Consider the following 27505-nt stretch of genomic DNA (forward strand, 5'->3'; position numbering starts at 1 on the left):
ACATAGCAGGCAAGTAGAAGCTAAAAAGACAGCTGGTGTGGCTATACTAATATCAGGTAAAATAGACTTTAAGTCAAAAACAGCTACAAGGGAAAAGATGGTCATTATACACTGTTAAAGGAGACAATCAACAGGAGGATGTAATAATTATAAATATATAAGCACCAAAATATATGAAGCAAATACTGGCATATTTGAAGGGATAAATTGATTGTTCTACATTAAAAACAGGAGACTTTATCACACCACTCTCAATAACAGATGGAACATCCAACCAGAACAACAAGGCAGTACAGGACTTGAATGACCCTCTAAACCAACTGGACTTCACAGGCATATATTGAACACTTCACCTAAAAGCAGCATACACATTCTTCCTGAGTGTGTGTGGTTCATTCTCCAGGATGCACCATATGCTGTATCACAGAACAAGTCTCAATAAATTCATAAACATGTAAATCATACAATGTATATTCTCTGACCACAATAGAATGAAACTAGAATTCAATAACAGAGTGATAAATAGAAAATTCACAAATATGTGGAACTTAAACAACATACTCTAAAAGAGCCAGTGGGTTAAAGAAGAAATCAGAAGCAAAATTAGGAAATAAATTGAGGTAAATAAATGAAAATATAATATACTAAAATTTATGGGATGCAGCAAAGGCAGTGCCAAGAAGGAAATCTATAGCTCTAAATGCTTACTTTAAAAAAAGAAGAAAGATTTCAAATTGGAAACCTAACCTAAATACTGGATGAATTAGAAAAGGAAGAGTAAACTAAGTCCAACATGAGCAGAAGGAAGGAAATAACAAAGATTAGAGCAGAGATAAATGAAATAGAGAAAAAATAGACAGAGACCAAAAGTTGGTTCTTTGAAAATGCCAATAAAATGGACAAACCTTTACCCAGAATAACAAAAAAAATCAGAGAGAGAATACAAATAACTAAAATCAGAAATGAAAAGGGGAGCACTACTGCCGACCTCTCGGAAATAAAGCTATGCACAGCTGTATGGCAATAAATTAGCTAACCTAAATGAAATGGACAGATTCTTAGAAACATACAAACTACCTACACTGAATCAAGAATGAATAGAAGATCTCAACAAAGCAATTACTAATAGAGATTGAATCCATATTATGAAAACCTCCCAACAAAGAAAAGTCCAGGACTGGAAGTCTTCTCAGGGGAATTCTACCAAACATTCCAGGAAATCTTAACTCCAATTCTTCTCAAACTCTTCCAAAAAATTGAAGAGGTGGGAACAATCCCTATATCCTTCCATGAGGCCAACATCACCTTTATGCCAAAGCCAGATAAAGATAGCACAAGAAAAGAAAATTACAAGCCAATATCTCTTACGAATATAGATGTTAAAGTCCTCAACAACAACAACAAAAATTCTCAGCAAAATATTATCAAACTGAATCCAGCAGCATATTAAAAGAACTATATACCATGACCAAGTGGGATTTATCCGTGGTATGCAAGGTTGGTTGAACATAAGAAAATCAATTAATGTAATATACCAAATGACCCCAATGAAGGAAAGACACCACATGATTGTCTCAATTGATTCAGAAAAGGCATTTGACAAAATACAGCAACACTTCTTGATAAAAACACTTAGAACATTAGGAATAGAAGGAAACTCCCTCAACATGATAAAGGGCATATAAGAATAGCTATACCAGGATAGCTTGCCATTGATTTATAGTTTCTCTTTTTTGTTCTCCAACTTTTTATTTTGATATTACTTCAAACTTACAGGACAGTTGCAAAAATAATAAAAAACCCACATAGAGAACTCCAACGTAAACCCTCCCTCCTGATACCCAGGTCCACCAACTTGAGTATTTTGCCCCATTTAGTGTATTATTCCATCAACCGACACATCCAAGGATATATCCATATGCCTGTCTATCTATCCATTTTCTATTCATTTGGGCGTATCTTGTATATATAATGCACCTTCAACATATAATGCATCCATGAATATTTCTTATGAACTAGTGTAGTCCCTTATGTAGCCACCTTGCCATGGATTTTTATGAACAAAGTGACTTTTTAGACTCAAATTTGCCATCTGTATAATGTGATTAGTAGCATGACTACCTTAAAAAGTCATAGTAAGCATCCAGAGCAGTTATCAAACAATAAATGCTAGCATTTGAAATATGGGAGTAAAACTATAGCACTTCTTGCCAGAGTTCTAAATCTCAACACTAATGTAATTATTTTAAACAAAAAATTTTAATCAATGATGTAAAAGTTTTAAATTATAATCTACTTACGTCAGTGTACAGACTTAATACTTTTCTTCTGAGCAAATGATTGGAAATGATAATATAATTCCACAATGGTAAAAGGACATGAAATATCATTCGTGCCAAGGAGTATACCAAAAAAAATAAGAAAAGAAGCTGTGAAGACTAGAGAAAAGAAAGTATTCTGAAAGCTGAGTGTTCAGCTACAGGAAGTAAACTCTTGTAGCAGTGATATAACGGAAAAGCCGCTGGCCTCACACAGAGAGGTTCTAATGTGTGCTGCAGCCTGTGCTGGATATGCTGTTTTAGGTAGTGCCCACAACTTCCAAGCCTCAGTCCCTCCTTTGTAAAATAAAGATAGTGCACACATCCCACCTTCCTCAAAGTACACAGTGATGGTTAAATGAACCATAAAATACTATATGTATAAGTATAACTGTCCAGATAAACTAGATATTATAATTTATTCAGGTACCATGGAAGAATAGTTTTACTTCCAAGGAGTAATTAATCAAATCTGATTTCAATAGATCAGACAATTCAGATATTTTCTGGCATGCTTTTCCATTTCATCACTGAATTAGAGAAGGAAGATGACTCACTTGCATAGAGGATTTGAAAGATTTATCACTCAATCTTGTGAACAAAGATACTGCTGCTATTTTTAAATTTTTGAATTTAAAACCCAGACTGACATTATCCATATGGCATCCTGACACATACAACAAAAATCCAACCGTAAATCACTTTTAGAATTTCTCCTACATGATCTATTTTAAAAGTTGTGATACATTTCATTTTGAATTCAAGATATAAATCTTACTAGAATCCCCTGTTGAAAAGCATGTCTCATTAAATAAAATGCTAGCATTTCATGTATTGGGCTGTTTATTAAATAAAGCCAATGTGTACCTCACAGTTCTCCTTCACAGGAAGTACATTAAGACATGAGAACAGATAACATTTACACTGATAGTCCTAATTATGCATTTTACATGATACCTGCATTCACTCAGATTTGCAACAACCTGATAAGGAAGATGTCAATGTCATTCCCATTTATGGTAGGTACACATGGATGGGTCACAGAAGCTTCCCAAGGCCCTGCAGTGGGTAAATGGTGCAGCTTCATTCAAGCCAGCACTTGCGCTCCTGGCCACACAGCACACACTGTCAGAGCAAATCTTAAAAGCAAGTGTAGCTGGAATGTGAATTACCTATTGATCTCAGTCTGAAGAAGAATTTTTTGAAGTTTGGAGAATTACTTGCAGCAGCTGCTAAACTTGAAGGTGTCATAAACTTCAAAAATGTCCGATATTCACATCAAGCTGTACAGCGGCTTTTGCTATAGCCATGGAGGATCAGCAACTTCTGGTTATGTTGACTTTAACAATTTTGCTCTGTTGTAATAAAACAGGCACCACAATAAAAGCTACTGCAGTCACTTTCGAGCCCTAGACTTCTGACCTGAGCTTCTCTTTTGATGTCAAGGGGACTTTGTGAAGGCTGCTTCTGCTACAAAGCTACTTTTAATCATATCCTAAGCTCGCCCTACTATGCCCATATGGCAAGCATGCTTTGCAGTTCTGTCCCCATCTCACAAGACTTTCAGTAGCGCTGCGACAATTAGGACAAAATACATTGTGTGTCCTGCCCCAATGTTTTTAAACAACTGGACATCGTGAACAACAGAGAAGCATGTAAAAATCCCAAGGATTTTACACGAGAGTGAGAGGAAGGTGCTGCTCTAGAAATCACAATATCAAGCTCTCTTTTCTCTCTATTTTCTTTTAGCTGAAAACATCGTTCTTTCATCTTTATTTTCATTGGCTATTTTGCTAGATATAAAACTCTGGGTTTCTTATCACAGTTTAAATTCCACTGTCTTCTGGTTGTCATGATTTCTGGTGAAAATCAGCCATTTGTGTTATTTCGCTCCTCTGAAGAGAATTTTTTTTTCTCTAGATGCTTTAAAGATATACTTTTTGCCTTTCATCTTCAGCAGTCCAGTGGTTTTCTTTGTATTCATCCTTTTGAGTTCACAACTACTATTCAATGTGTGATTTGGTGTATTTCATCAGTTTAGGATAATTCTAATCCATTCTTTCTTCAGATATTACTTCTGATTTATTGTCTGTGGTCTCCATTTCTCGGATTCCGATTGCTCCTATGTCAGAGCTGTGTATCACATCCCACATATTCATTACACTCGTAAAGCTTTCATTATTTTTTCTCTGTATGGATTTAATTTCCATATATTGTATTGATCTGTTTTACAGTTCACCCAACACTTGTTCTGCTCTAATAATTTATCATTAAGATTATCTTTTGAGTTCTTAATGAAAAATTATTGAATTTCTTTTTTTAGAATTTCCGTTTGCTTGTTTCTATACACATTCTTGTTCTCTGGTGAAATTCTCCATTTTTTCGTTTACCCTTTTCTCTTTTCCTGTTTTCTTAAAAAAAAAATGAGTAATTGTTTTTCTGAAGTCCTTGCTGGATAACTCCAATATCTTAATCTGTTTCTGTTATCTATTATTTTACTTTGGGTTTTATTTATTTAATTACAGTGTATATTTTGTATGGAAATTTATATGAAAAAAATTCATTATTATTCACAGGAGGTTCACTATTTTCTTTGCTAGTCTAGGCTGGAGCTAACTGGACTGAAGTAACTGAAGGCTGGGCTTTAGTTTGGCAGGTTTCCTTCTAGTCTATTTCACACTTGCTCTGGGGTGTAACCCTCCGGGATTCTCACTGAGTGTTCGATGTATTCACCATGGCTCCTGCTCTACTACATCCTCAATGACAATCTGTTATACTTTACTTGCTTTTCAGAGGCTTTTTTTGCCTTCTTCACCTCTGGCTCTTCACAGTTCACAATTCATAACAAGTCTGGAGTGTAGGATTCATTTCCCTTCTGTTCTTTCTCTCCAGGATTCTGCTCCATGTTTCTCTGAGTTACTGATTCTTCAACTCCAGAAGATAGCCAAAATCTCTGCTAATTTCGCTATCCTATCATACTAGCTCTCTGGACAGGATCTTTGCCCAGATTTCTCATTTACGTTCCAATTCCCAATCTCAGCAAATGCCCTGAGAGATAAAATCAACTAAGAATATTGTCTCACTCTACCTGACATCCCTTCTCCAGGATTTGCTCCTCTCAAATTTTGGTTGCCTCAGTGCTATCTGGTATCTTCTAGAGGATTTTAATTTTATGATATTCATATTTTCTAGTTTCTCTCAGTGATAGGATTGGTGTGTTGCAAACCATTTGATCATAATTGAAAGCAGAACTTCACCATTATGATTTATGTATTTTTTCCTAACCAACTTTTTTATATTTGCAGAAAAATTGTGAAGATGATACAGAGAATTCCCACATACCTCACAGCCAATTTCCCCTATTATTAACATCTTACATTAAAATGGGTATATTTGTTGCAATTAATGAACTAATATTGATATATTATTGTTAATGAAAGTCTATACATTATCCATTGTTCCACAGTTTTCACCTATTCTTTTTTTCTCCCTAGGATCCCAATGAGTCTTTACATTTTCTTAGTCTCCTCTTGGCTGTGACAGTTTCTCAGATTTCCCTCGTTTTTGAAGATCTTGATAATTTTGAAGAGTATTTGTTAGAAATTTGTTGCATGTCCCTCAGTCAGGAATTGAGATATTTTTCTCATGATTAGACTGGAACCATTTGTTTTTGGGAGAAACACCTTAGAGATAAAGTGCCATTAAGATCACATTATTGCTTCGGGCTTGATATCTTCTATTGATCTGTTTTAGAGCTCACTAGTCATCTTTTGTGTTCAAATATTTTGTTTTTGAATTTATCTTTTAAGTTTTTAATTAAAATTATTGAATTTCCTTTTGATTGTCTTTTAAATGCAATCCTGTTCTCTGATGAAATCTTTCCTATTTCACTCTCATGCTATAAACAAGACTTTCCTAATTGGAAATGAAGCTATCAGACACCTATTGAAGACAGCCTACCTCCAAAGCACCTGGTGTTGGCCACACAACTGAAGGCTCGAGAACTGGCCTCATGATTCTGAGGGTTTTCCATGTTTTTTTCATCTCAGAAATAAGTTCCACAGTAGATCTGTTTAAATTGGCTCACAGAAGTAGAAAAATACTATCTATCCTCTTCAAATTTCATGACTTGTGATAAAAATTTAGATAATGCTGCAAAGGCTTTAAACTTCTTGGAAGAAAGGGATTATGTAAATATATATTATTGCCATCATCATTTTGAGTTAAGAGATTTAAAATAAGGAATAATATTTGTCTAAAAAAACACATTTATCTGACAAGCATCTCAAAAATGCCATCCAAACCCTGTGGGTGCCCCTTCCACTTTGTGAAATGCCAACCACACTTAGTAAACAATCCATGCCTCATGAATATTCATTAAAATGTCCCAGCCATTGACATCTGGTTTTTTGCTGAGCGCAGGCCCAGCATGATTTCTCACCCTTGTGGGCTCTGGCTGCCCTACCTCATCTCATTTTATTTGGATGCTGTCACAATGCTGCACAGTTTTATATGGGAAATGTTCTCATTCATTTCTGCCATCCCTTCCTACAAGTCGCAGTCATGACCAGAGACTTACACTTTCCTCAGCAAATGGGGCTTTGGGAGTTGCATATGAATTCAAGTACAGGCTCAGGCTCACCTTATAAAACAATGCAACATCAAACTCACTCAGGATTTCTGGTATATAAGACTCGTCACACTTGAACTAGGTTTTATATTAGTCTCTTTAAGGCGAGTAGTCTGTCAATACAAAATTATCACCTTCCCAGAAATGTTAGAAAGACAGTGTAGATCAAAATATTTGAATCTGAAAATAAATCATGAGTTACTTCAATCTTATTCGTGTGGCTATGTAGAAGGGAGTTACAGGTATCTGTTGAAGCATCTGGAACCACTCCAACATTCTGTAGCTGAAAACAACAGCAATCATTTATTTTGCTCACGAATCTGCAATTTGGGCAGGACTTGCAGGGAAGACTTGCCTGTGCTTCAGTAAGAAGAATCTACTTCCAAGATGCTTCCCTCATGTGGCTGAAAAGTTGACACTGACTGTCATCTAGGAGGAAGGCCGACGGCTTCAGTCCTCTCCACATGGTTTTCTCCGTGTGGCCTGGGCTCTCCCACAATATGGGCTGGATTCTGAAGGGGAGTGTCCCAGGAGAGACTGGGTGATAGAGCTGCGTGACCTTTTCCAACCTAACTTCGAAGTCACACAGCATCATTTCCATCACTTTCTCTTCTTTGAGGCAGACACAGAATCCTGCCCAAGTTCAAAGAGAGGGTACTTAGACTCGTCCTTTTGATGGAAGGAGGGTCAAAGACTTTGTTGACATGGTATATAATTACCACAAATGGTAATGTTTCACTGCTCAGAAAGTCATGGTCCAGGCACTCTCAACCATCCTGAGCACAAACACCAGTCCAGTGGTGAAAAAATACTTAAGGAAGCTAAAATAACTGCCCCTAATTCTCTTTGTTTCACAGAAGAGGCTGGAGGCACCTTAAGAGCAAATGTGTACACTGTGGTGGAAGATGAGAAATATGACCTGATAGCTCATAGAGGGCAAAAGAGCTATGAACCCATAAGATTTAGGGCTGATCAATACTGCCCATGCGTATGGCTGAAGTCTGTCACAAAGCACTACAAAGTACCATTTTATGTAATCCTCTATCAATAGAAAATGTGTAATGGTTTTCATAAATTCAGCATAAATTCAGTTTAAAACATTTTAAAAAATTGTCCATCCAACTTGTTTATAAGATTTTGTTTTTTAATGGAGCAAGATTGATTTTTTTAAGAAAATTTATTTATGTGCCAAAACCTCCCTTCCCCAGGGCTTCCAAATGCGTCTCTCATGATCTGGGTCTGAGGTGAGGTGGTGGCAGGGTGGGGGGGAGTAGGGGAGTGGAGGAGGTGGTGCTGAGCTCTGGGGTCCAGGTCCCTCCAGCCCTCTTCATCTGGAGCAAATATTCTTCCCTGCATTTAATTTGTAACAGCAAAGCTCTCTTCTTGGAGTATTTGCAAGCCTGTGGAGTATGACAGTTTCCTCTGCAGTACCCAGTGTGCACGTCACTCTGGGCAGGTGGCTGCTCCCCTGTCCTCTCTGCCATACAGATGAGGCCAAGATACTAATTAGCACAAAAGAGGAAAAGGGCCCCTATTGTTGGTCAATGCAAGAAATGAAACTCTATTTTACTTATAACTTAATGGAAAGTTCTACATGCAAGCAGAACTTAATCTGCACCACTTCCAGCTAGATACCGGCCACTGAGGGTGCTTCTCCCTCCCACTTTCTGCTGCATGGTAAGCCTTGCCCGTGGTCACCCTGGTGGCCAACAGTGAGGCAGGGTGTCCACTCGGTCTGCCCGGAGCCCACACAACCACGTGATCCACCAGGTCTCCTTGGCCAGAGCTGTGAGAAGGTGGCAACCAGGAGCAGATCCCTTCTGGGTGGATGGTCAGCTCCCACAGCCGAGGACCCTCAACTCCAAGCAGTCTCTCCGGCTCCTTGGTGTCTACTCACCCTTCCCAGCATCTTACTCTCTTCAAACTCAACCCTCATTCCTCTATGAGTATAATTAGATATTTTCAATTTTCTTTTTTCCCTAATTTATTTTGGAAGTTTTAATCTACAGAAGGGTTGAAGGAATATGAAAATGAACTTCTGTATATACTTTACACGATTCACCTGCCAACTCAGTGCCTGCCTCTGTCCCTCTCCCTCCTTCTCCACCCTGTATGTGTATATAATTGTTAATGAACCATTTAAAAGTAATTTCAAAGACATATTACACATCATCCCTAAGTAATTAAGAATAAAAGTTTCTATTATGGTAGAAAAAATGGTAAATTTCCCAACATTCATTCAACAGATCTTTACTGAGCATCTGTGTGTGCTAGGCACAGGCTCTGGCTATTGGGAAATCAGTAAACATGCAACAAAACCCATGGATCCCTGCCCCTGGCTTCTGTTCTAATGTGGAGACAGACAATGATGACTAGAACTGACACATTAGAAAAGTGTGTATTGTTGGAAGGTAGTAAGGTATTAAAGGCTATGAAGAGGGAGAGTGATGAGCTGATAGTGGTTGGAGTGCAGGGTTGAGCAGAGGTGGACTCTATTGCATCAAGAACAGGTTCCAACAGAGGAAGCACTAGACATGAGGCCACAGTGTGCTGGAAGACGGGCAAGGAGGCCAGCCTTGAGAAGGAGGCCAGAGTGGAGAGGGCAGACAGACAGGAGCAGGAGGGAGGTGGGAGAACAAATGGGAGGATATGGGGAGACATGGTCAGGTGCATGGGACTCTTTGAAGGCTGTGGCTCTCAGGGTGAAGGAACAGGCCCTCCAGGGGCTTGAGCAGAGATGCAAGCTGACCCAGTGCAGGGCCAGGCACCAGAAAGTCCCATGTGGGTCTTCCAAACACTGTGGATCCTGGTGAATCCTCTGGGACTCCTGTGCTCTCCCATCTATCCCACTAACTCAAGCCTTCAAAGCACAATTGATCTTCTCAGATCTAGCCTCTCAGATACCGTCTATTGCACCATGCTCTGAGCTTTCTTATGCATATGTTTCTGGATTGTTCTGTTCTTTCATCCACATCCCTCCCACCCTACACTCACTCCTAACATCTCTTTAGTTTGCTTTGTATTCTATGTGAAGTCAAAAGTTCCTGTGTGAATTTCCATTACATTGAGTTCCCCTCAGCATGAAACACAGGACTCTAAACTAATTGCTGTTTATTAGTCCAAGGTGAGTGACATTATTAGTCCAAGGTGAGCATGCAGTTCAAAGTCTGCACTCAGGATGAATGAACAAGTACATGAAGGGCTGTAATAAAAGTATTTCATTTATTTTTAAAAGTTTATGAAAAAGATTGTGAACAGCACGACGTTGAACATTTGTCAGAATCCTGCTTTAAATAGCAAGGATGCTCATAGATCTCTTTTTCACATCAATCACATCAATCAGATCAGGACACAAGTTCCTTGAGTTTCTACATAGACAGGAGTGTGTTACCAGGGATGATACATTATCATATCAGATCTTCCAACACCAAAATGATATCTCTAAGGCCGCTCGAGGACATCTTGTAAAGACAATATGAAACTAAAGACGGAGTTAGAAAACGTATTGGATAACACAGACCCCACCAGAATCATATTGGTCTTCAGAGTATGAAAACCAAATAGTTTTTAGCTGTAGATGAACTCCTACAAGAACAGCTTTTTTTAAATCTATTTTTGTTCTTTTTGCATATTTGGAGTTATTACCACATAGGAATGTGACTGTTAAGGAAGGAAATATTTAAAACAGATAATTTTCTAACTCTATTTTGTAAATACACATTGCAGGACTAATGAATCCATTTCTGTGTTTACATAATCTGCATTCACCAAAGTCTACCATCTTCCTGTAACAATTGTTGTGTTGCTCTTGTGATTAAACACCAGCCAATGACTAACAGTGCATGTGAAGATTATTGATTCAAGAAAATATTAATTGGGATGTTTTTATCATCCAAATGATGTTTGGCTTATGAGTGTAATTACACAGGAGATTGAATATGGTTGTAAAACTTAAAATATATGAATTTAGATCCCTTAAAATTTTATGATGGGTAAAAATAAATTGACTCACTTGAAGGAAATTTTTATACTCCATAATAAACATCTAAAAGAGAAATAAATTATGCAGACTTCTCTGTGGAAAAATGCAATTTTTTATTTTCCTCTATTATAGTAACTTGAAATGTGACAGGAATATATATAGAGAGATATCCAATATCTATTGAACAAATCAGCTACATTATTGAGTATGCTAATTATGTTTTCTTGCATCTCATCCCCAGCTGTGATACTTAACTAGCCAGCATGCCAGCATGTCATATAAATCCAGAAAACAATATGATTATATGCAAATGCAGTGTCCAGAATGGTGTTTTTCAGACCAGTAATGCCATTCAGAATGTTGTTAGGTGTCCCATGAGAAACGTGTTTTCTGGTAGAATGAATTTGGGAAGTGTTGTATTAAACAAAATTGCACCGGTTTACTTAACATAATTTTTCATTTTTATGCACATTGTCCATTTTCACAAGGAGGATGCAGTGTGCAGTGTTTCCCAGGTGATGCGTTTCTGAAACATCTCCACAGAGGCTAGTATCACACTGGATCCTAGTGATCTGGGGAAAACTGCAGGAGGTGCTGAGACCCCTGACCACCCGGGAGGTCTTCCTGAAGTCCAGCTGTAAGCTCTACCCCATCTCTGTGCTCCTTCATCAGTTGACGTGACACACATGTTTATGCCTTTCTCACCAAATTACAAGTTCTTTTCTTCTCTGCTAGACTGGGGTCTCCTTTAGTCTAGTGAGTGTTCAACACATTCTAGATTGTCCAATAATTCTTTTGGAATTAAATGAGTTGATAAATGGTTAAGCCCAAGAATAAAAACTGAAATAATTTTTAGGGTATAACAGGGTTCACATGGAAAATATGCAAGAAAAATCAGCTTATCATGATCATTTCCACCACTTCTAAAGTATTTTAGAGTGTTTTATAATGTTTAACAAAAATTTACTTTGACCATAATCTTGCCATATCAGGGGAGAGATCCAGAGGTAGGTAGTAGCCACTCCTAAAACCACCTGACCCACAGGGCAGGGCTTGAATTCCTGGCAGTTGCATCCTTGTGGGTATCACTCTCCGGATGTGTAAGACCTTCGGGGCCCTGCCGGCATAACTCTATCACAGAAGCACGGGTAGCAACTTGTTCAGCCCCCGTTTCCCAGAGAAGGCAACCGGGCTTGGAGTCCTGTCTGCCAACAGGGAGTCTTAACTGTGAATGCTCCTCTGGAATGTCTACAGCCACCTCACGAGTCCCTCCAACACACACACAGTTTTGCCATTCCTGCTTGCTTGCTCATTGCTCCACTCTCCTTCTTCCACTCCTCTTTGCTTTTGTCCTCTGTCTTATCCCACATATTCATCACTTACTTGTTGCTCATTTGACTTACAGAATGTCCTTCAATGTGTCACTTCCTTTCCTTTCCCGTTGCCTCTTCCTGACTTGATTTGCATGATTTTTGCCTACACTTACACATTCCTCCTGACTGGTCTCCTTGACTCAAATACTGTCCCCTCCAGGAGAGCATCAGTAGGAGCCAGGGGTTGTCTAGGTGCTTCAGATGATCAATTCACTACAGTCAGTGGCCCCTGCCCTCACAGAGTGTAGAAAGAAAGCATAAACATAACAAATACATAACTTATATGGTAGACCAGAAGTTGTGATTATGAAATAAAATAGAAAAGGCAAGGTGGGTAAAGGCTAGTGGGGGTGATGGTGTGTGGTCTTTAATGTGTTGTTGGCATGGGACTTGTGGGAACTAAGGGAGTTATTTGTGCCAAAGCCCTGGGGAAGGGCTTTCTAGACAGAGGGAACAGTAGTCAAAGGCCATGCGAAGAGAACACAGCCAGTGTGGCCAGTGCAGAATCAAAGAGGGGACTGTGGATGAGACATGTGGGGCAGGTGTAAGGGGCTTTGTAGGACATTGTAAGTACCTGAAATTTGCTCTAAACAAAAAAAGGGGAGCCATGGTATTGCCTTGAGCAGAAGAGTGCTGACTTCAATATTTAAAAATCACCCTTTGATGGGCTGTAGATGGTCAATTCTAGGATTGAAAGAATGAATTAGGAAGTGAATGCTGTAATCTAGCAAAGATATAATGGTGACTGTCCAGGATGCTAGCAATGGAAGCAGTAGGAAGCAGTCATACTTAGGAGTATATTTTCAGGGTAGAGTCAATAGGATTTGCTGATCTACGAATATCAAGTATAAGTGAAAGGAAATAGCCAGTGATGAACTCAAATTTTGATCTTAGTAACTGAAAGGATGGAGGGACCGTCATATGATAGGAAGGGACTCCAGTGAGATACCTGTGGTGGTCATTTTGGACATGCTGAGTGGGAAATGTCCCCCTAGCTATCCAGGAGGAGGTGTTGAGTAAGCAGTGGGATCCATGAGTGTGGAGTCTGTGAGTTGTTTGAACAGCGAGTAGAGGTGTAAATTTGGGAGTTATCACTGTAGAAGCCTGAATGAGACTCACTGGAGGTGAGTGTGGAGAGAAACTGGAGGATGACCAAGGTCTAATGCCTGGCCCTTCCAGGTGGATGGAATGTGGAGAAGGAGCTCCAAAACAAAGATGCAGAGGTAAAGACAGTGTGGTGGGAGGAAATCTAAGAGAGTAATATCCTAGGAGCAGAGGGAAGAGAGAATGTCAGGAAGGAGGGAAGGTCAATGGTGTGAGAATGTTCTGATTGGTAAAATAATACGAGAATTGACCACTGGCTTTAGCAATGTGGACGTTACTGGTCAACTTTTTGAGGGAAGTTTTGATGGAGGAGTAAGAATGAAGCCGGGTTGAAAAGCACTGGTGTCAGAGAAACCAGGTAGGACTTGGAAAGAATTTTGTTGCAAAAAGAACAAGTGGGGCAGTAACTTGTGGGGAAAGCAGGATAAGAAGGATATTTGTGGGCATCTTCTGTTGCTCCTGCAAATCCACCACTACTCTTTCACACCTGCACCACACCAGAGGATTCCCAGACCTTGCTCCCTGGGAAGGATTAGTAGACACTGCTGGAGAAGAGGGGGTTGAGTATTCCTAAGCTCCTTCCTTCCCGATGCTGCCGATCAGCTGGATTCTCTGCCAACGTGGGTCCTGCTGCCATGCAGCTCTCACTGCAGCTCCTTCTCCAGATTCCAGTCACGACTCCTGCTCTCGCTTCTTCAGCAATGGGGTGTAAGAGCCTCCCAACATTACTAGCTCTAGGGCAATACGATATACTCGTATTCATTTCCAAAATACCTTCATAACTACCCACCACACATTTAGTGCCTTAAAATAACACAAATTTGTTATCTTAGAGTTCTTTAGGTTAGACATCTGACACGTCTCACTGGGATAAAATCAAGGTGTTATTAGGACTATATTCCTTTTGGAGGCTTTAGAGAATTTGTTTTCTTGACTTTTCCAGGCTCTAGAGGCTGCCTGCATTCCTGAGCTGGCAGTGCCTCCCTGCATCTTCCAAGTCAGCAACATTCCATCTTTCTGCCATTCTTCCATAGACATATTTACCTCTGACTCCCTTCTTTTTCCTCCTATCTCTTTTTAAGGACCCTTGGTGATTTCATTGGGCACAGCCTGATAATAGAGTGTAATTTCTTTATCTTAAGGTCATTTTATTAGCAACCTTAATTCCATCTGCAATCTTAATTCCCTTTCTGCCATGTAACATAACATATTACCAGGTTCTGGGGATTAGGCCACTAACATCCTTGGGGCAATTATCTGTCAACCACAGTACCTTGCTGCACCATGCCCTAAACCTACCAGCAGGACTGCAAACAGTTCCTTCCATAACTTCTCCTGAGTTACCCAGTTTGCATGTGCCATTTGTTGCCAGCAGAAGATATGATGGAAATTATAAATATATTATATTAAAGAAATAAAAGCTAGATTTAAGTTGATGGTGGTAATGATCATGCAGAAAGTTGGAGAAAGGGAGATTTGCTGGAGTGATTCCCTATCATCTGTAGGGAAGGGAGTAAGATCCAGTGCACCTGTGGACAAGCAATGGGACTTCCTCTACAGGACTGTGTGGGAGAAGTTACAGGAGGATGAGTGAAGATGGTGGGAATCTGTGGGTACTCTCTTATTGCTTCAAGAGAGGTAGATATTGGAAAGTAAGGAAGAAGGCATAGCTGATTAAGGTCAAGGACAGAGGGCAAAATAGCCCCCAGGAGAGTAGGAGAATGAAGAGACTAGGAGAACACACACACATTTTTAATGGGAGTGATATTGCTCCTAAGTAAGAGGATGGAAATTTGTTTTTGGAGAAGGTGGTGAAAAATTCTTGGAAATTACAATGACGCATAGCCCTCCAAAGGGTCAAAGTACATGAGCAGATGTACAGCACATCTGTGGTATTAAAATTTCAAAGGGGGGTATGATTAAGATAAAACTTCTAAAAAAGACTCCTAGGGGGTGATAATGAATAAAAGATTGGAGAAATACTGGACAAGGGCAACATAATCCGATGACCTCAAGTCTCAGCTTTATTCCTGGCATCGGATCTAAATGAGACCAACAAGCGGAGTCATGCTGCCTGGGTGGAGTGTGGAGGCATAGAGGGTTGGATTTAACAAGGACTGGGCTTTGTCCAAGAGAAAGGGGCAGGGGCGACTGAAGATGTGCAAAAGAGTGAACCTAATGTCTCCCTGAGGGCTTTCCACAGGGGAAGGAGGAGAGAGGGCATTTCGGATGAGCGGAGGGAGTGGGGGCACCGTGAGCCCAGGAGAAGATGGAGAACACAGAGTGAAAATCCATCATTTATGTCTCCTCACTCCTGTCTTTAAACAGCATCTAAGTTTGCTGCAGGCAGGTGAGTTTGATTTTTTTAATCTAGATTTATGTCTTTGGAATATATTGCTTTTCTGCTAAAGGAGCTGCCATGATTTATAAGATTCAGCATAATGTGAAGTTTCAGATTAAAATAGGAGAAGCCAACTATGAGAAGCAGATGGAGAACATCCTTCAATAGGTGCTGTGCTGGTTTAAATCTTTTATGTCCCCCACCAAAGCCATGTTCTTTAATGCAATTGCGTGGGGGGCAGAATTACTAGTCTTTTTATTAGGGTGGGATGTTTGATTAAGTTTTTTCCATGGAGATGTGACCCACCCAGCTGTAGATGAGACCTGTTGATTAGATCATTTCCATGGAGATGTGACCCCACCCATCCAGTGATTAGATCACTGGAGTATTTTAAGAGAGTTCATGGAGAGGAGACACTCAGAGAAGCTGAGAGAGACATTTTGGAGAGAAGCTAAGATATGTAATCCAGAGTTTGCCCTCTGGGAGATGCTAAGAACAGACACAGACCCAGACACCTGGAGATGCAGACAGAAGGATGTTTGGGGATGCTAAGCTAAGAGATGAAGCTCAGAGTTTGCCCCAGAGAAGCTAAGAGAGAATCCCCAAATGCTTAGAGAGAAATGCCCTGGGAGAACAAGCAAGGATGCACAGGAGCTGAGAGAGAGGAGCTAAGAGAGGCAGAAGCCCAGAGACATTTTGGAGAAAGCCATTTTGAAACCAGATCCCAGGAGCAAAGGACCAGCAGACCCCAGCCACATGCCTTCCCAGCTGACAGGGGTGTTCCGGATGCCATCAGCCTTTCTTCTGTGAAAGTATACTCTTGTTGATGCCTTAGTTTGGACAGTTTTATGGCCTCAGAACTGTAAATTTGTAACCTAATAAATCCCTTTTATAAAAGTCAATACATTTCTGGTATTATGCATAATGGCAGCATTAGCAAACCAGAACAAGTGCCAATGTAATTACTGAGTCTATGCAAAGATTGTCCTTTCTTTAAATGAGGAAAATAATTTCAGAGAAATACAGTCATTTCTTATTTATAAAGGAGTGCCCTAACCATTGCTTCAGATTTGTATACAATTTGGCATGCTATAATATCTATGTATTATGCTGATGTTTGTTTGTTAACCTCCCACGTCTACTTTGTTTTTCTAGAGACTGAAAGCTCCTTGCCCCCAGTGAATGTTTTCATCCTTTTCTACCTGTAATAACAGCAAGCACAGTGTTAGGTGGAGCACACAGTAATTGCTCACACTATAGTCTCACCTCCATAGCTCCCTCCATTTGCTGCTTTTTAATGCTAGTATTCTCTTACAATCAATTTGAAATCACAGAGCCACGTGTGTTCAGTTGCCTTCACATCAGAGCATTTCCTTTTGTTTAGCATCACCTGCCCGTGAACACCAGGGAAGGAAGTGCAGCATCGGCGTCTGGCATTTAAATGCCAGAGCCAGCCTCCCTGTTTCGCATGATTTGGGCAGACTCACACTTCAAAGGGTCTGCAGTGAAACGGGCATTTCAACCTCTCAGAGTAATGTTCAATTATCAGGGTGAGGGGATTCATGATCGGGAAAAAGCCTCCCCAAAATAATTGCCCTCGAGCCGCCTCCAGAGTCCATTTAAATAAAGTGTGACCATCCACTAGTTTAACCATCATAGTTTAAACACAGACCACACTTCTCACCTTAACCGCCAATGTATGACACAAATAGTGAATCTTTTCTGCCTCTCCATGGATCAGAGAGCTTGTTCAAAGCCTTTCTTAATGTGCAAAAGGATCCCTATTTTACAACTGAGATCATTCCTTAAAGATACTTGTTATTAATTTTCATACTTTACATTTTAATCTAATCATAAATGGAACTGATTATTATGGAATCTTAAGAGTTAATAGATTACACATATTAACACATAATAAGCACAATAGAATAGATGACTTTAGCCCCATCAGCACCCCAACTATGCCGAAGAAAATCAATTGCATAAGAAAGGACCATAGGATCAGGTAAGTAAAACACACGTGAGCACACACACACACACACACACACACACACACACACACAAACCAAACCAAAAAAAAAAAAACAACACATCCAAATGCACTAATAGGCAAAGTCTCTCTTTTCATCCAATTACATGTTTTGTAATATACATACAATGATCAACAATAAAATCAAATTGTTGGTAATTATTGTGCTCAATATATTGAAAACGAAACTCAAAGTTTAAGATAAAGTTTATAGTAAAGGATAGGAAGAAGTTAGAGATTAAAACTCAGTGGACATTTCATACTAGGTTCTTTTATTTGTGGATTTTCAATAATCTTAGATTCTTATTATGTGTGTAGAAAGTTGTAGAACTCTCATCATTTGCAAAATAGGTTTATATAAAATATAGTCCAGAATGAGTAATCCAAGTTAGGTTGATGAATATAATGCAAATGCAGACTCAATTCAAAAATACAAGTTGATTCTAACCAACCCTATCCCACCCCAATTAAAATATTCTTTGATATTTTTACTTTTAAATCAGTTGTTTTGCCTCAAATATCAGCTAGGTTTCATGGTTACCCTAATATTATTAGTTAAACACACAAAAGAATTCCACATTAAGGTTATGTCAATATATAATTTGCCATAGACCTCAGGAATTTAAAAAAAGTCAGATCTTGTTTTTGAGGACTATACTTCTTTTGGTAAATTCCTACCTGCAGATGTTGTCACAATTTCGGTAGTGTTTCTGAGACCCATGAAGTCAAACTGATAAAGCCGCCATGATTTCTGATCAGCTGCCTCCACTGAATTTTTTCTCCATCTATAAATCATTTCTTCTTTGGGGTAGCCATCTAAAAACAGAATAAATATGAACACTTAAAGATGTAGGTTTATAAAACATTAAGGTCAAAACTGCAATTCTGGTCATCTAATAGGAATTAAGTTTTTAGACTATATTTTTCTTCTAAATTTTCTTCAAAGACAAGGAAACTCCCAAAATGAAGGCAAATGCCACCTAACCCAGAGGGTTTCTGCTGTCAGTTCCAACTGTGAGCCACAAGCCTCGCTGTATTCACGGCAAACAGTAGTGCCGTTGTCTTTATACCTCTAATCGTGGAGAGCCAAGGTGGTAATGACCTTCCAAAATGGTAGCTGCTTGTTGGAGTCCTGAGATGTCACACAGCACTGAGTCTTTTTCATACAGATGTAACTACTCGACTAACCCCATTACACCTTTCACTCTTCCTGAGACTCTAGTCCACCCAGATTGCTGGGAAGATGAATGGAATAGGAAAGTAATGATCCTGCCCCGTAACTGAAACATCAGCTCTTGCCTGAATTTCCAGCCTACTCTTCTGTGCTGCAGGTTTCAGACTCACCAACTCCACAATGACCTGAGCCAATTCCTTAAAATACACACACACACACAACACACACACACACACACACACACACACACACACACACACACTTTGCATTATACATAACATACATACATATATTCTCCTAATATTCTATTGGTTCTGTTTCTCAGGAGAATCCTGACTGTACAGATTCAACTGATTCTCAGTACTGCTGTGATGTGAATCTCCAGGTCCGGACAGCAAACTTTGACCTTTTTTGGTGATCGATTGCTATCTTGTTAGTTATTTCAGGAGACAAGGTCCAAGTCTAGTGTTGGCAAATTGCTGTGTGCCATGGGCAGGGCTTTGGCCCAAACTGTGGGGCTCTGTTACCAGGGATCCATGGGCTCCCGGAGCCTAAGCCAGATATGGGCTGGGTGCCTGCTTCCCTTTCTGCATGTCTCCTCCAGAATTGGCCCCTTCAAAGCAACACTGTCTTCTGGGCCACCACTACATGCAGCAGGGCCCCCTGGCCCTCAGGACTGACAAGGGCACTGGCTTTCTGGGGCATTGTCCTATTTCCAAGCTCTGCAGCTGGAGCTACCTTACAGAGCATGCTCCCCTCCCAGAGCAAGTCTAGATCCCACGTTGGATACATGCATTGGCATTATCAACCCTTCACTGATTCCTACAGACATCAACGTCAGCCTAGAAAAAGGAAATGCTTATGTCATCTTGATAAGACATCCTGACTACAACAATTGCTGCATCATGCACACATATTTCTGCAAAATTATTTATAAAGTACTTGAAAATTACTAATTAAACATTTAGGTCAGTTTAAAAAACTCTTAAAGACAATCTGCATTCTTGATTTTTTCTTTTTCTGCTAGGTAGGCTCCCTCATTCAAAGACTAAGGGAGAGCACAAGTATGCCTCCTGATTTTTAATTGTGTATTGCCCTATGAAATCATTGTCAACATTTCAGGGATACTTGCTCTCCCCCAAACTTGATGAAGTTGATATCAGGATATTTAGATTTAGTTCAAGGCATTTGTATAAAGTAGCCAAACATTTTACTTGCCCCATTAGCCACTTTCTATTCCCATTGGGCTGTCACAATTAGAAATAGTACTCTATGCTATAATTCTTTCTTTGTAACTTTAATTTTGTTTATTTTAAGCAGCTTTATTGAGATATAATTCACATATATAGAATTCACCCACTTAAAGTACACAGTTCAGTGGTTTTAGTATATTCCCAAAGCAGTGCAACTATAACCATAATCTAATTTCAGTTAGATTGTCATCAATCCAAAATGAAACCCCAGACCCATTAGCCATCAGTCCCCACCCACCACCCCCTCCTCCAGGCCTAGGAAACCACTAATATATTTACAGCCCGTATAGATTTGCCTATTCTGGACATTTCACATAAATGGAAGCATACAACATGTGCTTTTTTGTGACAGGGTTCTTTCACTTAGCATGTTTTCAAGTTTCACGCATGTTGTATCACATATCAGCACTTCATTATTTTATGGCTGAATAATATTTCATTGTATGGATATGCCACATTTTATTTATCCATTTGTCAACTGGTAGACATTTACGGTGAGTACACTTTTTCACTATTATGAATAATGCTGCCATGAACATTGTGAAGAATTTGTGTGGATATATGTTTTCAATTTTGGGGATTTATACCTAGGGGTGCAATTGTTGGGTCATAGTTTAACAATTTGGGGGATTGCCAGGCTGTTTTCCAAGCTGGCTGTGCCAATTTACAATCATACCAGCAACATACGAGGGCTTCAATTTCTCTACATCCTCCCCACCATTTACTGTTGTCTTTGTAATTATTACCCTCTTAGTGGGTATGAAGTGGTAGCTCTTTCTTGTTTTAATTTGCACTTCCTAATGAATGAGGAAATTGAGCATCTTTTCATGTGCTTATTGACCATCTGTGTGTCTTCTTTGGGGAGATGTCCAGATCTTTTACTCATTGTTTAATTGGGCTATTTTTTTTTTTTCATATTGTTGAGTTTTAAGAGGTATTTGTATATTTACCTATATTTAGGCATCTGTGTATGCATGCAAGTTCTTCATCAAATATGCTTAAAAATATTTTCTCCCATTATGTAGCTTATCTTTTGATTCTCTCTCCCTCATTTTTGAAGGAGAGTTTTGCTAGTATAGAACTTGTGGTTGACAATCTTTTTCTCCAGTACTGAAAGTATCATCCTCTTGTCATCTGGCCTTCATGGTTCTTCATGAGAAATCTTCTGTAATCATATTGAGGTTTTCTTGTAAGGGATAAATTGTTTCTCTTTTGCTGCTTTCAAGATTTTCTCTTTTATTTTGCCTTTCTTCACTTTGACTATGATGTGTACAGGTGTGAATCTCTTTAAGTTTATTATACCTGGAGTTCATTGACTTCTTGGATTTGTAGATTTTCTCACATTTTTGTCATTATTTCTTCAAATATTTTTTCTGCCCCCTTTCTCTTTTATTCTTCTTCTATGACCCCCATTATGCACATGTCAGTTCATTTCCCCATGTGCCATGATTTTCCTTATCCCTTTTCATTTCGTTTAACACTGGATAATTTCTATTGACCTATCTTAATATTGCTAATCCTTTCTTATGCCTGCTCGAATTAGCTGCTGAACCTCATTAGTGATTATTTTTATATTTCAGGTATTGTACTTCTCAGCTCCAGAATTTCTATTTGGTTCCTTTTAATAATCTCTAACTTTCATTGATATACTCTATTTGGTGTGACATTAATACCATACTTTCCTTTAGTCCTTCAGACATGATTTCCTTTAGTCCCTTGAACTTACTTAAAATACTTTTTAAAGTCTTTGTCTATTAAGTCCAGTGTCTGGGATTCCTGAGGGACAATTCTATTGAGTGTTTTTTTTTTTTTTTTTTCATATGTGGATTATTTTCCTTTTTCTTTCTATGTTTTATAACTAGATAATATATAATGACAATTGTGGTATCAGATCCCTCCCTCCACTCCAGGGTTTGTTGTCATTGCTTGTATTTTTGTTTGTTGTCCTAGTTGTTGCTTAAATGCTTAGTGACTCTCCTGGACTATTTCTGTAGATTCTGTATTTCCTGCAGTGTGCGGCCACTGAGTTCTCTGTTAGCTCTGTTGTTGCTGCTGTTGCTTTTATGTTTTTGTTTTGAATTTTCATTTTTATTCTTCTTCCCTTTGCCAAGGGTATTTGTATGTGAAAGCATGCCTTTAAACACTGAGAAGTTTAAAAGACAGGCTTAACTTTATTATCCTACTTGCACAGAGCTCAGGGTCAACAGAGGTTAATGACTGGGATCTTCTCCTTTTCTAGGACTTTCCTGGGTTGTGCACAGCTTTCTAGGACTCTGGGAATATGTTGGAGATTTTTGGGAGTTTCCTGTGTTCATTCAGTTCTCTACTGACTTCCTCTTTATTCTTTGTGGGAGGAAGGGACAGGGCTCTCCTTTGCATAAATTGAAATCACAACTTTACATAAATGTGATGTTGCCAGAAGGATGCCAGTGTTTTTTATAATGCTCGAGGACACTGTTGTTTTTGCCTAAGCTGAACTCTGAATTAAATGAAATAGCCACAATACGTTGGGAATGGAGATTTTCCAGGTAGTGGCAGTTCAGACAAAATGTTGACTATGCACTGGGATGAAGTTCTTACCAGTGTTTCAAAAGAGGTCAGTTCTCAGTGTTGACTGTGAGTCTGCTTCATTTCGTAGCTGCTGTGCCACTGAGCTTGGGAGAGGGGGAAGAGGAGCATCCCCACGTTGGCATGCACAGACTCCATTGTCTTTCTGAGGTTCAGAAGTGTCTCTTGGATAGGCAATTTTCAGTCTTTCTGTGCTTTGGTTAATTCATAATGCTTTGAAATGGTTGATTTCAGTTGTTTTGCCAGGGTTTTGATTGTTTTTGTGGGCCAGTGGTTACTGAGGTCCTCAGTCAGCCATTCCGAGTCAATCTCCCTAAGCTATAATCCTAATAACAACAGTGACTAATGATGGCTTCTATCTGATGAGCACTGGGCAGTGGTCTATTTATCTACATTTTCCATTTAATGTTATCATCCTGATCTAGTGTGATCTCAGCATTCTAAATTTAATAACTTATCCAGTGCCATATGGTTCATCACAGAAAAAGCTGCAGAACAGTTCCAGGTCTGTACACATGCAAAGCTTTCTCTCAGTTTCATTCTACTCTACTTCCTCTTTTATAAAGCTTCCATTCTTTTTGTAATTCACAAGGCTTCCCTTTCATTTACATGCAAAAGATTTGATAACATGTCAATAATTTAATACTTAACAGTTTATATATATATATACACACACACACATGCACACACACATTTGAATTAGACATAGTTCTGAAGATCCATGCATTAACTCAAGAGAAAAAAAAATGTGGCTAGGATTTCAAAGATAAAATGAAATGGGGAGGAAAACTTCTGTACCTCACTTAGCCACTGGATTCTCCTTCTGCACCTGCTTTTTCTCCTCCTCGTCACAATCATCATCATCATCATCATCACTATCACTACCATCATCATCACCACCATGACCATTATCACCATCATCATCACCATCATCACATTGTCACCATCATTGCCATTATAATCACCACCATCACCATCACCACCATCATCACCTTCATCAACATCCTCCATCATGGCTTTTGCATATATGTGTAATCATGTGCTAGGCAAAGTTCTAAAGTCATTCCATATATTAGGCTCCTAATGGTGTAGACATTGCTGCCCTCATTTTACAGATAAGAAAGCAGAGGCACAGGGACATAAAGTGTCCAAGGCTAAACACTTGGTTGTATGAAACCAAGGTTGAAACCAAGGTTGTATGGCTCCAGAGTCCATGCCCTACCTACAATGCAGTACTGGTCTCCACTTGTCCTTCTCATTCTTCTTCTTCTCAAATGCCAAGTTCCTCAGCTTAAAAAGATATTCCTTAAAAACATATTTTCTCTCCTGGAGAAAAACAATCACTCCTTTCCTAAATACACTCTTCTTAAAAGTACAAAGTTAATGGCTTTCCAACTGCTTATTGTTCACTCTGGAAATGCAGGTAATGATTGTTCTTTCATAAGAAATTTAATAAGAATTGACACTTTTTTTTTTTTTTTAAAAAGCAGCTGGCTCTAATTTTCCAAAGACCTGATGTAAACATCTTTGTTCTCTAAGGTGCTTTAAACATTTGTTATTCTTGGAAGCCTTGACAGTCAGTGATGAGCTCTAATACTCGGGTGGTAAATACTGTGAAGCAGAGGTGGACATGCCAGAAAACCAGGGAAGCCAGAACCGCAGAGCTCTCACTTGCAGGGGCCCTTCCAAAGCCCTGGGAGAGGCCAACAACTCTACTGGTTCCTTTAAGTCACTTAAAGAAGGCCTCCCATCACCATTTGTCTCCTCTCCATTGGTATTACTTTTTGTAGGTTTGACTTACTGAACTTCACATTTTTTTGTTATTAAAGCCATCAGTCATTTGTATACTTTTTCTTTTAATGTATATTTAAATAATTCTTCCCTAAAAGAAGGACAGATAAATGTTTCAAAAATTTAACTATAATTATCTTATGGCTTTATTTATATATTTAATTTATTAGTCACTATAAAATTCTTTTGGTCAGGGCCTTTCTATTTGATGGATGGTTCTGTGTTTGTTTATGTATGTAGGTTTGTTTGTGTGTGTTAATGAATGAATATGACTTGATGTCAATTTTTAGACAGAAAAATGTGCCGTGGTTAGGAAAATGGAGTGTTCGTGTCAGAAAGATAGTTCCAATTGCTGATTGATCTGTCCCCCTGGCCTCCCTTCGAGGTGGTGGCCCTGTGGTTGGCACTGAGAGGCACGTCCGTGGAGTGAGCCCAGGCCCTCCACGCTCATCCTCTGGCTCCTGCAAGGAAGAAGCTCCCCTGCAGGGCCTTTGTACTGGTTCTATGAACAGAGCCTTTTCTAATTTTTGCAACTAAAAGTTAATATTAAGAAAACTCTAAGACTTAAAGGCACCAAGATGCTAAACCTTACATACCTTTTCTGTTAACCTAATGGTTGCTCTGTCCTTTCATTAAAATGAGCATGTATAGTTTTTAACCTTCAGTTCTATCCCACCATGAGATGAAGCTTAACACCCTGATTATCTATTCATTACAGTATTTTAGAGAAGTCACAATCCTAACCATCACCATGGATTCCAAAACTCGGTAAACCACATTCATTTCTCAACTGATTTGTTTTATTTGCATATGGTGGAAACATAAAGATCATTTTTTTTCTTAAATAATAAAATATACAAAATTAATCTTTTAAAAGAAGTTAGCTTATTATATTTAATATTTAATATGCTAAAATACCACTGATTTATGGAGCAGACATTATAACTCTAGTAGTTGGTCAGATTGTCATTGAGATAACAGTTCTTTTTCCTAGTGCATTCAGATGTAACACACAGAAGTATTCCACAGTTTGACAGTATTTCCCCTTTAAATACTTTCAGTTTGCAAGTACTGATTTTCAGACAAGAGTATTTTTCTCCTTTTCTATAGTTAATTTTTTTTTTTCAAAACTATTTAGATCCCATAGAAAGAGAAAGAAGGTTGCAAAAAGACTGACTGCGAAGATAAAGTACAGGCCTAGGCAGACTCACAGGGAACTCTACCAAGCCTGTAACAATCAGATATCCTTAAATACCATTTAAGCAAGTCCAGAGAGTGGAACACAAAGGAATACACCTAATTATTTTAAGTGTAACACAAACTGACAAAGAATGCACAAGAAAAGCAATTTTCATTTACAAGTGTTGGTGCAAAGCATTACGTAAAATGTCAGTTAACAGATTCTATCAGCACAATATTTTTAACACATCATGACCTAATGGAATTTATAACAGAATGAAAGTAAAAATTCATGAATATATGTTTGTCTCCATAGAAGCCAAAAGGCATTTGATAAAATTCAGTACATGTTTGTGCTAAAAACATGCAATGAAAAAAACTAGAAATGAAAGGATAGTTCATCTGTGTGTATGTGTATGTATTTGTTCTTAATAGCCAGAAAAATCATTAATAGGAAAACATTAGAGACTTGCCTTTCCATTTAAGATTAAAAGCAAGTCAATGCTCACTATTTCCACTACTACTTATCATTATGAAATAATTGCTAACAAAGTTAGAACAAAAGTAATTAAATAAAACAACTAGAGGCATACAACTTAGAAAGAAAGATATGTTTATGAAACCATGATACAAAAATCAATGGAAAAAAACTACTACAGATAATAATTTAAAATTCTTGCATAAAATACCCAGGCATAAACTTAACAAAAATGAACAAAATCTATAAGAGGTAGTCTGTAAATTACTACTGAGCCAAAAGTAGACTGATTAATGAGAAGGCACACTTTGCATAAGGAGGCTCAACAACTTAAAGATGTTGATCCTCCTCAACTTAAATTATACATTTAATGTGATCTCAATAAAAAGTCCATTAATTTTTTTTTTCTGTTTCCAGACCAGTTGATTATAAATTTTATTTGGAAGAATAATCAGCAAGAATAATCAAGAGAAGTGTAATGAAGGGGCTTAGCTTTCCTGTGTTATGATAAGCCTCTACACTGAAGAAAATTTTGTACTGTTGCATGGCTGACCCAAGGAACAAGCTCGAGATGCGTGTTCTCTTGGAATCAGCATATGATGAAGGCGGCAGCCTAAATTAGTAGCAGGGAGGAGTTTATGATAAGTGTAAGCCATATGAGAAAAAGACAAATTTGGATTCATTCCTATACCATACTAGAATAAATACAAAATGGATCAGAGATCTAAGTTATAGAAGGAAAAAAGAAAAAAAAAAAAAGGAAAAGAAACCAGAGACCATGGAAGTACTAGAGGAGGAAAATATGGATGAATTCATTTATAACCTTGGATTTGGGAAAACTTTCCTAACAATGACTTAACATCCAGAAGAAATTAAAAAAGAAAAAAGATTTATAAAATTAACATGAAAATAATGATTTAAAAATCAATGTGGAAAAGTATACTATCAGAAAAGTAAAAACAACAAAGTCAAATTGGGGAAAGTGTAGCTCATAATTACGGGAAAAGGATTGACAATACTGATACAGAATGGCTTATAAAAATGAGAAAGAAATAGGACCAAAATCCAGTAAGAAAATGAAATAAGTAAAAACTATGAGTAAATGGTTAACAGAGAAAGAAATAAAAATGAACCATAAACCAGTGAAAGAAACCCACGTTGTTCATGATAAGAGAAGGGCTGGAAGGTGCTACATTTGATATATAAAGGGAATGAATTAAGCATTTTTCCCTGCCTATCCTGTATGGACTGAATTTCAGGCTAAATAAATATTGATGTGAGAAAG

General features: G+C 38.5%; 1 protein-coding gene across 1 annotated transcript in view; it reads right to left on the reverse strand.

The window, feature by feature from the left end:
• The window catches only part of GABRG3 (gamma-aminobutyric acid type A receptor subunit gamma3), an 805263-nt gene that overhangs the window by 85811 nt on the left and 691947 nt on the right, over nucleotides 1–27505 (reverse strand). Inside the window, exon 6 of the mRNA XM_037832811.1 lies at nucleotides 18456–18593. Coding sequence (XP_037688739.1) covers nucleotides 18456–18593 — 138 coding nt within the window. The remainder of the gene's footprint in view (nucleotides 1–18455; nucleotides 18594–27505) is intronic.

Source organism: Choloepus didactylus, chromosome 4 (genome assembly GCF_015220235.1).
Source record: "Choloepus didactylus isolate mChoDid1 chromosome 4, mChoDid1.pri, whole genome shotgun sequence".
Taxonomy (NCBI): domain Eukaryota; kingdom Metazoa; phylum Chordata; class Mammalia; order Pilosa; family Megalonychidae; genus Choloepus; species Choloepus didactylus.